Genomic DNA, 11,757 nt, shown 5'->3' with positions numbered 1-11,757 from the left:
CTCAAACAAAGAGCATTTTGTGTTTTCAATTCCAACAGTAAATCAACAAGAACCTTTACAAAGATTTCACTGGGAAGTTCTCTTTCAAGGCATGACTAACTCTCCTATGATGTGCCAGTTTTTGTCGGAAAGATTCTCGATCCCATTTGACAATTATAACCCACATGTCATATTTGCCATTACATGGATGAAATCTTACTAGCAGCCCCAACCCCAGAGGTCTCACATCAAAGTGTTTCTAAATACACAAGAATACCTACAACAGGGCAATCTTATTTTTTTTTTCTGTCTCCAAATCTATTTTATTTTATTTTTTAAATCATTTTTTAAATTTATTTTCAGCATAACAGTATTCATTGTTTTTGTACCACACCCAGTGCTCCATGCAATCCATGCCCTCTCTAATACCCACCAACTGGTTCCCCCAACCTCCCACCCCTCCATTCTTCCCCCTATGATTTGGGGTCTCTTCTGATTTGGTTAAAGAACATTTTCCTGGGGTCTTTACCACCCTTTTAGTATTTTATTTGCTCCTTCATATATTCTCATCAGGATAAAATGACAGGGCAGAAAGACTCACCACACACACACAGACAAAAAGAACAAGAGGCAGTACCAAAGGCTAGGGACCTAATCAATATGGATATTAGTAATATGTCAGATCTAAAGTTCAGAATGATTCTCAACATGCTGGCTGTGCTTGAAAAAGGCATGGAAGATACTAGAGAAACACTGTCTGGAGAAATAAAAGGCGTTTCTGGAGAAATAAAAGAACTAAAATCTAACCAAGTTGAAATTTAAAAAAAGCTATTAATGAGATGCAATAAAAAATGGAGGCTCGGGGTGAAGTCAAGATGGCAGAGAAGTAGCAGGCTGAGACTACATCAGGTAGCAGGAGATCAGCTAGATAGCTTATCAATCCATTGCAAACACCTATAAATCCAATGGGAGATTGAAGAGAAGAAGAACAGCAATTCTAGAAACAGAAAATCGACCACTTTCTGAAAGGTAGTACCAGCAGAGAAGTGAATCCAAAGTGATGGGAAGATAGACTGTGGGGGGAGGGGCCGGCTCCCAGCAAGCCACGGAGCAACAGAGCACTAAATCAGAACTTTTAAAAGTCTGCTCCACTGAGGGACATCGCTCCAGATGCTAAACCGGGGTGAAGCCCACATGGGGTCAGCATGGCCCCAGGTCCCACAGGGTCACAGAAGGATCAAGGGTATCTGAGTGTCGCAGAGCTTGCAGGTATTGGAGCGGGGAAGCTGGCTACAGAGACAGAGCTAAGGAATGAGCTCTCAACTCACAGTTACCTTGAACCGGTTGCAGGTTGGGTAAGCTCAGAGCGTGGCCAGAGGCCGGGGAGATGGGAGTGGTTGAGCGCTTTTCTCTGAGGGCGCACTGAGGAGTGGCTCCTCTGGGCCAGAGATTGGGAGGTCGCCATTTTCATTCCCATCCTCTGGAACTACACAGGAAGCATTCAGGGAATAAAAGGTGCTGAAAGTGAACCCGAGCGGATTACTTAGCCCAGCCCCTGGTAAGGGTGGTGCAATTCTGCCTCGGGCAAAGACACTTGAGAATCACTACAACAGGCCCCTCCTCCAGAAGATCAACAAGAAATCCAGCCATTTCCAAGTTCACTTACCAAGGAGAAAAGCAGAATTCCAGAGGAGGAGAAAGCAAAGCATGGAATTCATGGCTTTCTCCCCATGATACTTTATTCTTACAATTAATTTAATTTTTTTTAATTTAATTTTTTTTCTTCTGCTAAATTTTTTTGAACTTTTACCCTTTTCTTTTTTAAATATTTTAACTAGTTTATCTTAACAATACCTTTCATTTAAAAAAATCCTTTTTGAACCTTCATTATTATAGTCATATTGTATCCTTCATTGTATTTAACTTCATTTTTTGTATACACATAGGGTTTTTTCTTCTAAAAAATTTGGGGTACTTCTTCTAATAGATTAAAATATACCCTAAATCTAGATCCGGGCTTGTTTTAGTCTCCAGTCCAAGCAAATTCTCTCCACTTTCTTTGTCTTTATTCTCCCAACCAATTTACTTTATCAACTCCTTATTTAGAAATTAAAAAATTTTTTTTTTCATCTTTATACACATATTCCATCCCTTCATTGTGTTTACCCTTATATACGTTTTTCATTCTTTAAAATTTTGGGAGGTAGTTTCTTTTAACAGACCAAAATACTCCCAAAATTAAGTGGGTGACCCTATTCTAGTCACCAGTCTAATATATATATATTTTTTTTCTTCTTTTTTATATTTTTTCTTTATTTGTTTTCCAATTAATAACAAAATCAAAGAAACACATCAACAATAATACAATAATAGTAGGGGACTTTAACACTCCCCCTCACTGAAATGGACATATTATCCAAGCAAAAGATCAACAAGGAAATAAAGGCCTTAAATGACACACTGGACCAGATGGACATCACAGATATATTCAGAACATTTCATCCCAAAGCAACAGAATACACATTCTTCTCTAGTGCACATGGAACATTCTCCAGAATAGATCATATCCAGGGTCCTAAATCAGGTCTCAACCAGTATCAAAAGATTGGGATCATTCACTGCATATTTTCAGACCACAATGCTCTGAAGCTAGAACTCAATCACAAGAGGAAATTTGGAAAGAACCTAAATACATGGAGACTAAACAGCATCTTTCTAAAGAATGAATGGGTCAACCAGGAAATCAAAGAAGAATTGAAAAAAAATTCATGGAAACAAATAATAATGAAAACCAACGGTTCAAAATCTGTGGGACACAGCAAAGGCAGTCCTGAGAGGAGAATATATAATGGTACAAGCCTTTCTTAAGAAACAAGAAAGGTCTCAAATACACAACCTAACCCTACATCTAAAGGAGCTGGAGAAAGAACAAGAAAGAAAACCTAAACCCAGCAGGAGAAAAGAAATAATAAAGATCAGAGCAGAAATCAATGAAATAGAAACCAAAAAAACAATAGAATAAATCAACGAAACTAGGAGTTGGTTCTTTGAAAGAATTAAGAAGATTGATAAACCCCTGACCAGACTTATCAAAAAGAAAAGAGAAAGGACCCAAATAAATAAAATCATAAATGAAAGAGGAGAGATCACAACCAACACTAAAGAAATACAAACAATTATAAGAACATATTATGAGCAACTCTACACCAACAAATTTGACAATCTGGAAGAAATGGATGCATTCCTAGAGACATATAGACTACCACAACTGAACCAGGAAGAAATAGAAAACCTGAACAGACCCATAACCAGTAGGGAGATTGAAACTGTCATCAAAATCTCGAAACAAACAAAAGCCCAGTGCCAGACAGCTTCTGAGGGGAATTCTACCAAACATTTAAAGAAGAATTAATTCCTATTCTCCTGAAGCTGTTTCAAAAAATAGAAATGGAAGGAAAACTTCCAAACTCATTTTATGAGGCCAGCATCACGTTGATCCCAAAACCAGACAAGGATCCCATCAACAAAGAGAATTACAGACCAATATCCTTGATGAACACAGATGCAAAAATTCTCACCAAAATACTAGCCAATAGGATCCAACAGTACATTAAAAAGATTATTCACCTCAACCAAGTGGGATTTATTACAGGATTTCAAGGTTGGTTCAACATTTGCAAATCAATCAATGTGATACACTACATTAATAAAAGAACAAGAACTATATGATCCTCTCAATAGACACTGAAAAAGCATTTGACAGTACATTAAAAGGATTATTCACCACGACCAAGTGGGAGTTATTCCAAGGCTGCAAGGATGGTTCAATATCTGCAAATCAATCAATATGATACACTACATTAATAAAAGAAAGAACAAGAACCATATGATCCTCTCAATAGATGCTGAAAAAGCATTTGACAAAGTACAGCATCCCTTCCTGATCAAAACTCTTCAAAGTGTAGGGATAGAGGGTACATACCTCAGTATTATCAAAGCCATCTATGAAAAACCCACCGCAAATATTATTCTCAATGGAGAAAAACTGAAAGCTTTTCCGCTAAGGTCAGGAACATGGCAGGGATGTCCATTATCACCACTGCTATTCAACATAGGACTAGAAGTCCTAACCTCAGCAATAAGACAACAAAAAGAAATTAAACACATCCAAATCAGCAAAGAAGAATTCAAACTATCACTCTTTGCAGATGATATGATACTATACGTGGAAAACCCAAAAGACTCCACTCCAAAACTGCTAGAACTTGTACAAGAATTTAGTAAAGTGTCAGGATATAAAATCAATGCACAGAAATCAGTTGCATTTCTCTACAGCAACAACAAGACAGAAGAAAGAGAAATTAAGGAGTCAATCTCATTTACAATTGCACCCAAAACTATAAGATACCTAGGAATAAACCTAACCAAAGAGGCTAAAAATCTTTACTGAGGAAACTGTAAAGTACTCATGAAAGAAGTTGAGGAAGACACAAAGAAATGGAAAAATGTTCCATGCTCCTGGATTGGAAGAACAAATGTTGTGAAAATGTGTAAGCTACCTAAAGCAATCTACACATTTAATGCAATCCCTATCAAAATCCCACCCATTTTTTTCAAAGAAATGGAATAAATAATTCTAAAATTTATATGGAACCAGAAAAGACCTCAAATAGCCAAAGGAATATTGAAAAAGAAAGCCAAAGCTGGTGGCATCACAATTCCAGACATCACGCTCTATTTCAAATCTGTCATCATCAAGACAGTATAGTACTGGCACAAAAACAGACACATAGATCAATGGAATAGAATAGAGAGCCCATAAATAGACCCTCAACATTATGGTTTACTAATCTTCGACAAAGCAGGAAGGAATGTCCAATGGAAAAAAGACAGCCTCTTCAAAAAATGGTGTTGGGAAAATTGGACAGCCACATGAATAAAAATGAAACTGGACCATTTCCTTACACCACACACAAAAATAGACTCAAAATGGATGAAGGACCTCAGTGTGAGAAAGGAATCCATCAAAATCCTTGAGGAGAACACAGGCAGCAACCTTTTTAACCTCAGCCACAGCAACGTCTTCCTAGGAACATCCCAAAGGCAAGGGAAGCAAGGGCAAAATGAACTATGAGGACTTCATCAAGATCAAAAGCTTTTGCACAACAAAGGAAACAGTTAACAAAACCAAAAGACAACTGACAGAATGGGAGATGATATTTGCAAATGACATATCAGATAAAACGGTTTTGCAATGCATGGGAATGACTTCAACTCAGGGTGAATGAGTGGATGAGACTAGCTAACACTATCACAACTTTTGTTCTCCTCTCTAAATGCTAATCATCTTTCATAAAACCTATTATTCTCTCCAGTAACTGTCCAAACTGACCTGAGACTCTCCTCGGCTCATTTTATATTTTATGCACAGGATAAAGAACAGAATTCTAGAAATGATGTCAGTTACATAAGAATCAGCAAGATGATCATCAAATGATTTAATGACTTTAGCAAAAGTCATTTACTTTAACCTCATTGTCTCACAGGTCATCTTTAATTTATGTCACAGAGTTAATATGTTTTGGGAACTGAATCTCCCCATAGATATACACTGATGTCATCATAGGCAAGTCCCATAAGTATTTGATGGAAAGTTTAAATTTGCATTGTAAGGACCATAATTATTGACACTGACTTATTAGTAGTCTCCAAGATTTTCATTCTTTTAATCCAAAAGTTTTCTGAGAAGACAAAAACTTGTATCCTGAAATTATATGAGAGTTAACACCACGCTGACACACACAAAACCAATATGATGTTATAAAACTCTTCTCAGAACAACCAGGTAAAGAAAGTATTCATATTTATCTTTACCTTACTATTAGTGTCCAGAAGTATTGATTTATCTGATTAGTTAGCATTTTTTAATTGTTCTCAGATTTCACCTTCTCACCTTTCTAGGTCTTCCCACAGCTGAAGGCTATGGCAAATTAGCATGAGATTTAAACTCCATTCATGCAAACCTTCTCATTATAAGGTAGATCTTCAAAACATCCTGGTAAGAATACAGGTTAACTCAGTTACATAATTCAGGCAAGTCCATTAAAAGTTATTTCTAACATAGCCGAATAATTAAGTGGCTTATCTTTAGTAATTTAAAACAAAAAAAATAAAACATTAAGCCAGTGCTTTTTATTTTTTAGGTTTTGAGTATGGAAAAATAAACCCATTTTGACCATAAAATTTACATAATTAGACACATTGGTCAAAATATCCTAATGGATCCTTAAGTAGTAATAGAAGATAGCCTTTGAAGTAAAACAACATTTGTTCTTAAAAATCATATTTATTTTGAGATTTTTAAAATATTTATTCATTTAAGAGAGAGAAACAGAGAGACAGAGAGGGCACAAGCAGAGGGACAGGCAGAGGGGGAGGAAAAAGGGGAATTCTGATGAGCTGAGAGCCAGATGCTAGATAGCCAATTAAATACCTCTTACAAGAAGTAAAGGTCATAGCTGAACTCAAATGTCTACAATTCTAAAAAGGAAATTGCACATGCCTATTTTAAAAAGCCGTTAGAATTATGCATAAACAACTCTAGATTGTGTTGGGTATATAGGATATGCTTAAGGATACAAGAAGTGAAAATCAGTGTGGTCTAGAGCATTTAGTTAAAGCTTTCTTAAGTAGCATAATATGTAAACTATGGTTTACATAAAGATGGAAAAGGATTTAGATATTGGGGAAAAATCAACAGGAATGATGGCATGGACAAAATCAGTTTTTATGGAAATGGATCTAATACTGGGAACAGGGAAGAGAGAGGTGAAAATACATAGATATTTATTTTCTTGGATATCCCAAGTAATTTTCTCCAAAGATGAAAGTCTTTGTAAAAGTTATTGTAATCCTTTGTGATCTTCACAGAAGTCCTGAGATATAAATTTAACATATCTGTTGTATGCTCTTTTCAAGCATTCATTCCACTAGGAGAGCATATGAAAATTTTTGCTCAGTTAAAAAAATGGGTATACATACAAATGGCTATCAGACACATGAAAAAATGTTCAGTATCACTAGCCATCAGGGAGATTCAAATTAAAACCACATTGAGATACCACCTTACACCAGTTAGAATGCCCAAAATTAGCAAGACAGGAAACAACATGTGTTGGAGGGGATGTGGAGAAAGGGGAACCCTCTTCACTGTTGGTGGGAATGCAAGTTGGTGCAGCCACTTTGGACAACAGTGTGGAAATTCCTCAAGAAATTAAAAATAGAGCTTCCCTATGACCCTGCAAATGCACTACTGGGTATTTACCCCAAAGATACAGATGTAGTGAAAAGAAGGGCCATCTATACCCCAAAGTTTATAGCAGCAATGGCCACGGTCGCCAAACTGTGGAAAGAACGAAGATGCCCTTCAATGGACGAATGGATAAGGAAGATGTGGTCCATATACACTATGGAATATTATGCCTCCATCAGAAAGGATGAATACCCAACTTTTGTAGCAACATGGATGGGACTGGAAGAGATTATGCTGAGTGAAATAAGTCAAGCAGAGAGAGTCAAGTATCATATGATTTCACTTATTTGTGGAGCATAACAAATAGCATGGAGGACAAGGGGAGTTAGATAGGAGAAGGGAGTTGGGAGAAATTGGAAGGGGAGGTGAACCATGAGAGACTATGGACTCTGGAAAACAATCTGAGGGTTTTGAAGGGGCAGGGGTGGGAGGTTGGGGGTACCAGGTGGTGGGTATTGGAGAGGGCACTGATTGCATGGAGCACTGGGTGTGGTGCAAAAACAAGGAATACTGTTATGCTGAAAAAAAAAAAAAAAAGAATGTATTTACATTCTTTCATGCCTAAAAAAAAATGGGTATACATGAAGATTGACAGCAAATTTTTAAGGATCTTTAATACAAAAACTGACTCTCATATTATTTGTCAACATTGAAACAAATATGCGATTGCTAGATTTGTATACTATTAATGTATGAATTCATAAAGACAAACGTTTTCCTCTGTAAGCATTCTTCATGGAATTACAAAAACATTCATGGAAATGCTGATTTTCAGAGTTGAGCTTATAAAACTTACATTTTTGGGGGAATCACTATCCCTAGAGGTTTGGCTGCCTGAATCCAGAAATACTGAGGGGAGTTTGAAAAAGCTCCTCTCTTTGTTGTAAAAAGAACAATTTGGAAGGCATGTTATACACACTCTAAATTAGAATCTTATAACTCCAGAATCCTATCTCAACAGAGAAGGTGGATATGACCGAGGATAACTACTCCTTGACCACTGAATTTATCCTCATAGGATTTACAAATCACCCAGAGATGAGGAGCCTCCTGTTTGTGGTGTTTCCTACTATCTATGTGATCACTATGGTGGGGAATCTGGGCCTGGTGACATTGATTTTTATGAAGCATCGTCTTCACACACCAATGTACATCTTTCTGGGCAACCTGGCTTTGATGGATTCCTGTTGTTCCTGTGCCATTACCCCCAGAATATTAGAAAACTTCTTTTCTAAGGACAAAACAATTTCCCTTTATGAATGCATGGCACAATTTTATTTTCTCTGCCTTGCTGAAACTACAGATTGCTTTCTCCTGGCAGCAATGGCCTATGATCTCTATGTGGCCATATGTAGCCCTCTGCAGTACCACACCATGATGTCAAAGAAAGTGTGCATTCAGATGATCACAGGGGCCTACATAGCTGGAAACCTGCATCCCATTATTCATGTAGGGTTTCTCTTTAGGTTAACCTTCTGAGGGTCAAATCAAATTAGTCACTTTTTTTGTGATGTTTTTCCATTATACAGGCTTTCCTGTGTTGACCCTTATATCAATGAATTGATGATGTTTATCTTGTCAGGTTCAGTTCAAATCTTCTCTATTATTATAGTCCTAATCTCCTATCTCTACATCCTTTTCATGATTTTCAAAATGAAATCCAAAGAGGGAAGAGGCAAAGCCTTATCTACTTGTGCATCCCACTTTCTCTCTGTCTCAATATTTTATGGTTCTCTTCTCTTTGTGTACATTCAACCACATTCAGTTAAAGAAAAGGATGAAGATATACCTGGTGCTGTTTTTTATACTCTAGTGATCCCATTACTAAACCTCTTTACTTATAGTCTAAGAAATAAGGAAGTAATAAATGCTATGAAAAAAATTATAAGGAATATTTTATAATAATTTTATAATGTTCTAAAAGAAATATCATCCCCCTTGGAAAATAAATTTAAATTTGAAAAAGAAAATGTTTTTCAAAATCATGGAATATTGGGAAAATAGAAAAGGACTATTTGGCCATAGAATAATCAATTACTAAAACATGATATTATAGGAGTCAGATAAATAAGCTCAACAAGGAGAGATTCTGCTACAATGTGTTGCAAAATCTAAGCTCTAGGGCCCAGCAAGAATTAACTAAATAATTCTTCTTCAGGTCACACACTGTGTCACAAAGAAATTAGGTAAATAATTACCTATTGTTTTAATGGGTAAAGAATTACAATTTTAAACAAATACAACAAATACTATCAATAGAAGTCAGTTAGTTAAAGATCATCTCCATTTAAATTCATAAACAATGACTCTTGGAACACTGAAAAACTTAAAAAAAATAATATTGTTGACAAATTTCTGGAATTCCAAAGCATAATCTTACAATCTCTGGCACATTCCAGGTTCTCAATAATTAATCCCTTCTTAAAAAACACCGACTGTCAGAAGTAAACTGTATAACTTTGATTCTTAATTTTCTTTGAGTTTATTCAAGAGAAGATATTTGAATATTTGTTCACACAGAATATTCTCAAATCAAGAATATGTTCACCTTTAAAAGGGGAAATTTTGCTACATATATTTTACCACAATTAAGAAATGTTGAAACCAAGAAAAGAATGCTAGTAAAAATGTACAATAAAAAAAGACTGTTTTCATCTTTAGTGTTAGTCAATATTACTTTCAAGATCTCTGAAATAGAGTATCTGTATACTGGTGAGGTAGCATTCTATAGTTGCCATAAATGGTATTTATGGATTAGATGTCCATATGGATTTGGCTGTTTTCATATAATTTGATTAGGGCATCCATCAAAAATGCAGTGTATTCCTGAATACACTAAATAAACAAAGGCGTTTTTCCCTCTGATATTACTTATCTTGTTTTTACTAGGAATTCCACCAACCTGTACTTATTCCAGTGTAAATTACTGATATATTCACAGCAATAACAAAAAGTTGGAGTTGCTATAAAGCATAAATGAGGCACAAAATAGTGACAATTCTAAATTCCTAAACAAAAATATTTATTGATAATTTACATATGCAAATATGAAAGAAAACCATATATTACTGAGAACATGTTATCTGCTAGGCACAAAACTACACCTTTCATATATATTACCTACCAGTTGGTTAGAAATGACTTTTCATGCATCTTCTCAGCAAAATCCTCATACTTTGAAACATTGAGTGGTTTGCTCAAGTTCAGCCAGATGGTTGAGATTGAGCTAGAATTTGTATCAATGATGCTTGGGAGTTCAGAAAATGGAGATGCTTGTCCCCTGGGCTATTTAGACCTTATGCAGCATCAGAAGCTAGATGTGCCTTAAAAATGATTTTAAAATATGATGTTTTGGGGAAAAAAAGAATGAGTATGACCACAGTCAATGTTTATGGAAATTAGTGTGACACTGGGAACTGGGGTGAAGGAGGTGAGCCATGGACAGAGTCAGGAAGTTAACTTTTGTTAAAAGCTGTTGCAGAATATGGGAAATAAGGGTGGGAGGGAATCAGGTTAGTGAGAATCTTCAAAGCCAACCCTTAAGAATCTGAATTTATCTCAGAGGCCTCAGACACTGAATACTTCCTAGAACCAGGTAATATGGTTGTATTTTTCAGAAATGTAATCTGGTGATCAGAATGACGCTAGAAGCAATAAGGTAACTTCAAGAATTCTTATACCAGATGATAAGAGTTGAAATTGGAGGATAAAAGGAGTGCACAGATATAAATAACATTTTAAAGGGAAAATAATGAATTATAACTACTGGATAATAAAATGAAGGCCTATCTTCTTCCTGAGAGTACCAACCATGTTATAACTGATTTCCTTCACTAATATTTCAAAAGATACCCAACACATTTGGCCATTCACTAGCCATTTCTTTTTTCTTTTTTCTTTTTTTTTAAAGATTTTATTTATTTATTTGACAGACAGAGATCACAAGTAGGCAGAGAGGCAGGCAGAGAGAGAGAGAGGAGGAAGCAGGCTCCCTGTGGAGCAGAGAGCCCGATGTGGGACTCGATCCCAGAACCCTGAGATCATGACCAGAGCCAAAGGCAGAGGCTTAACCCACTGAGCCACCCAGGCACCCTAGCCATTTCTTTAATATATTCTAAGATAATCATTTAAGTTAATATGCAATAGGTTTGTTATTTTTATTTTTAACAAGTCAATAAATATTTTTAATTTCTTGGTTTTAGTTTATAATATTGCAAGTACTGTTAGATACTACCCACAGACACAAACTCTACATGGTCCTAAACTCTTTTTTAAGGGGGTAAAATAATCCAGATACTCGAGTTTCACAAATGCTATTTCCTTGTATCCACTCTCTATTTTAGGGAATATTTTCAGTTGTCAGATTCACATGCATTGATCCCTTTTCCTTTTCCAGGCTTGCCACAGGTTCTGTTTACATATTTCTCCACCACCCACTGCTCACACTTAGTAACACTGAAGCCTAA

General features: G+C 36.0%; 1 protein-coding gene across 1 annotated transcript; it reads left to right on the top strand.

The window, feature by feature from the left end:
- The first annotated feature begins 8,263 nt into the window (after nucleotides 1–8,263).
- Nucleotides 8,264–10,619, top strand: LOC125095392 (olfactory receptor 5K1-like). The gene is given in 3 exon segments (XM_047721779.1): nucleotides 8,264–9,182; nucleotides 9,878–9,912; nucleotides 10,494–10,619. Coding segments are annotated over 3 exon segments (1,080 nt in total).
- The last annotated feature ends 1,138 nt before the right edge of the window (nucleotides 10,620–11,757 follow it).

The sequence above is a fragment of the Lutra lutra genome, chromosome 1 (genome assembly GCF_902655055.1).
Source record: "Lutra lutra chromosome 1, mLutLut1.2, whole genome shotgun sequence".
Classification (NCBI taxonomy): domain Eukaryota; kingdom Metazoa; phylum Chordata; class Mammalia; order Carnivora; family Mustelidae; genus Lutra; species Lutra lutra.
This window is presented reverse-complemented; position numbering and strand designations above follow the sequence as displayed.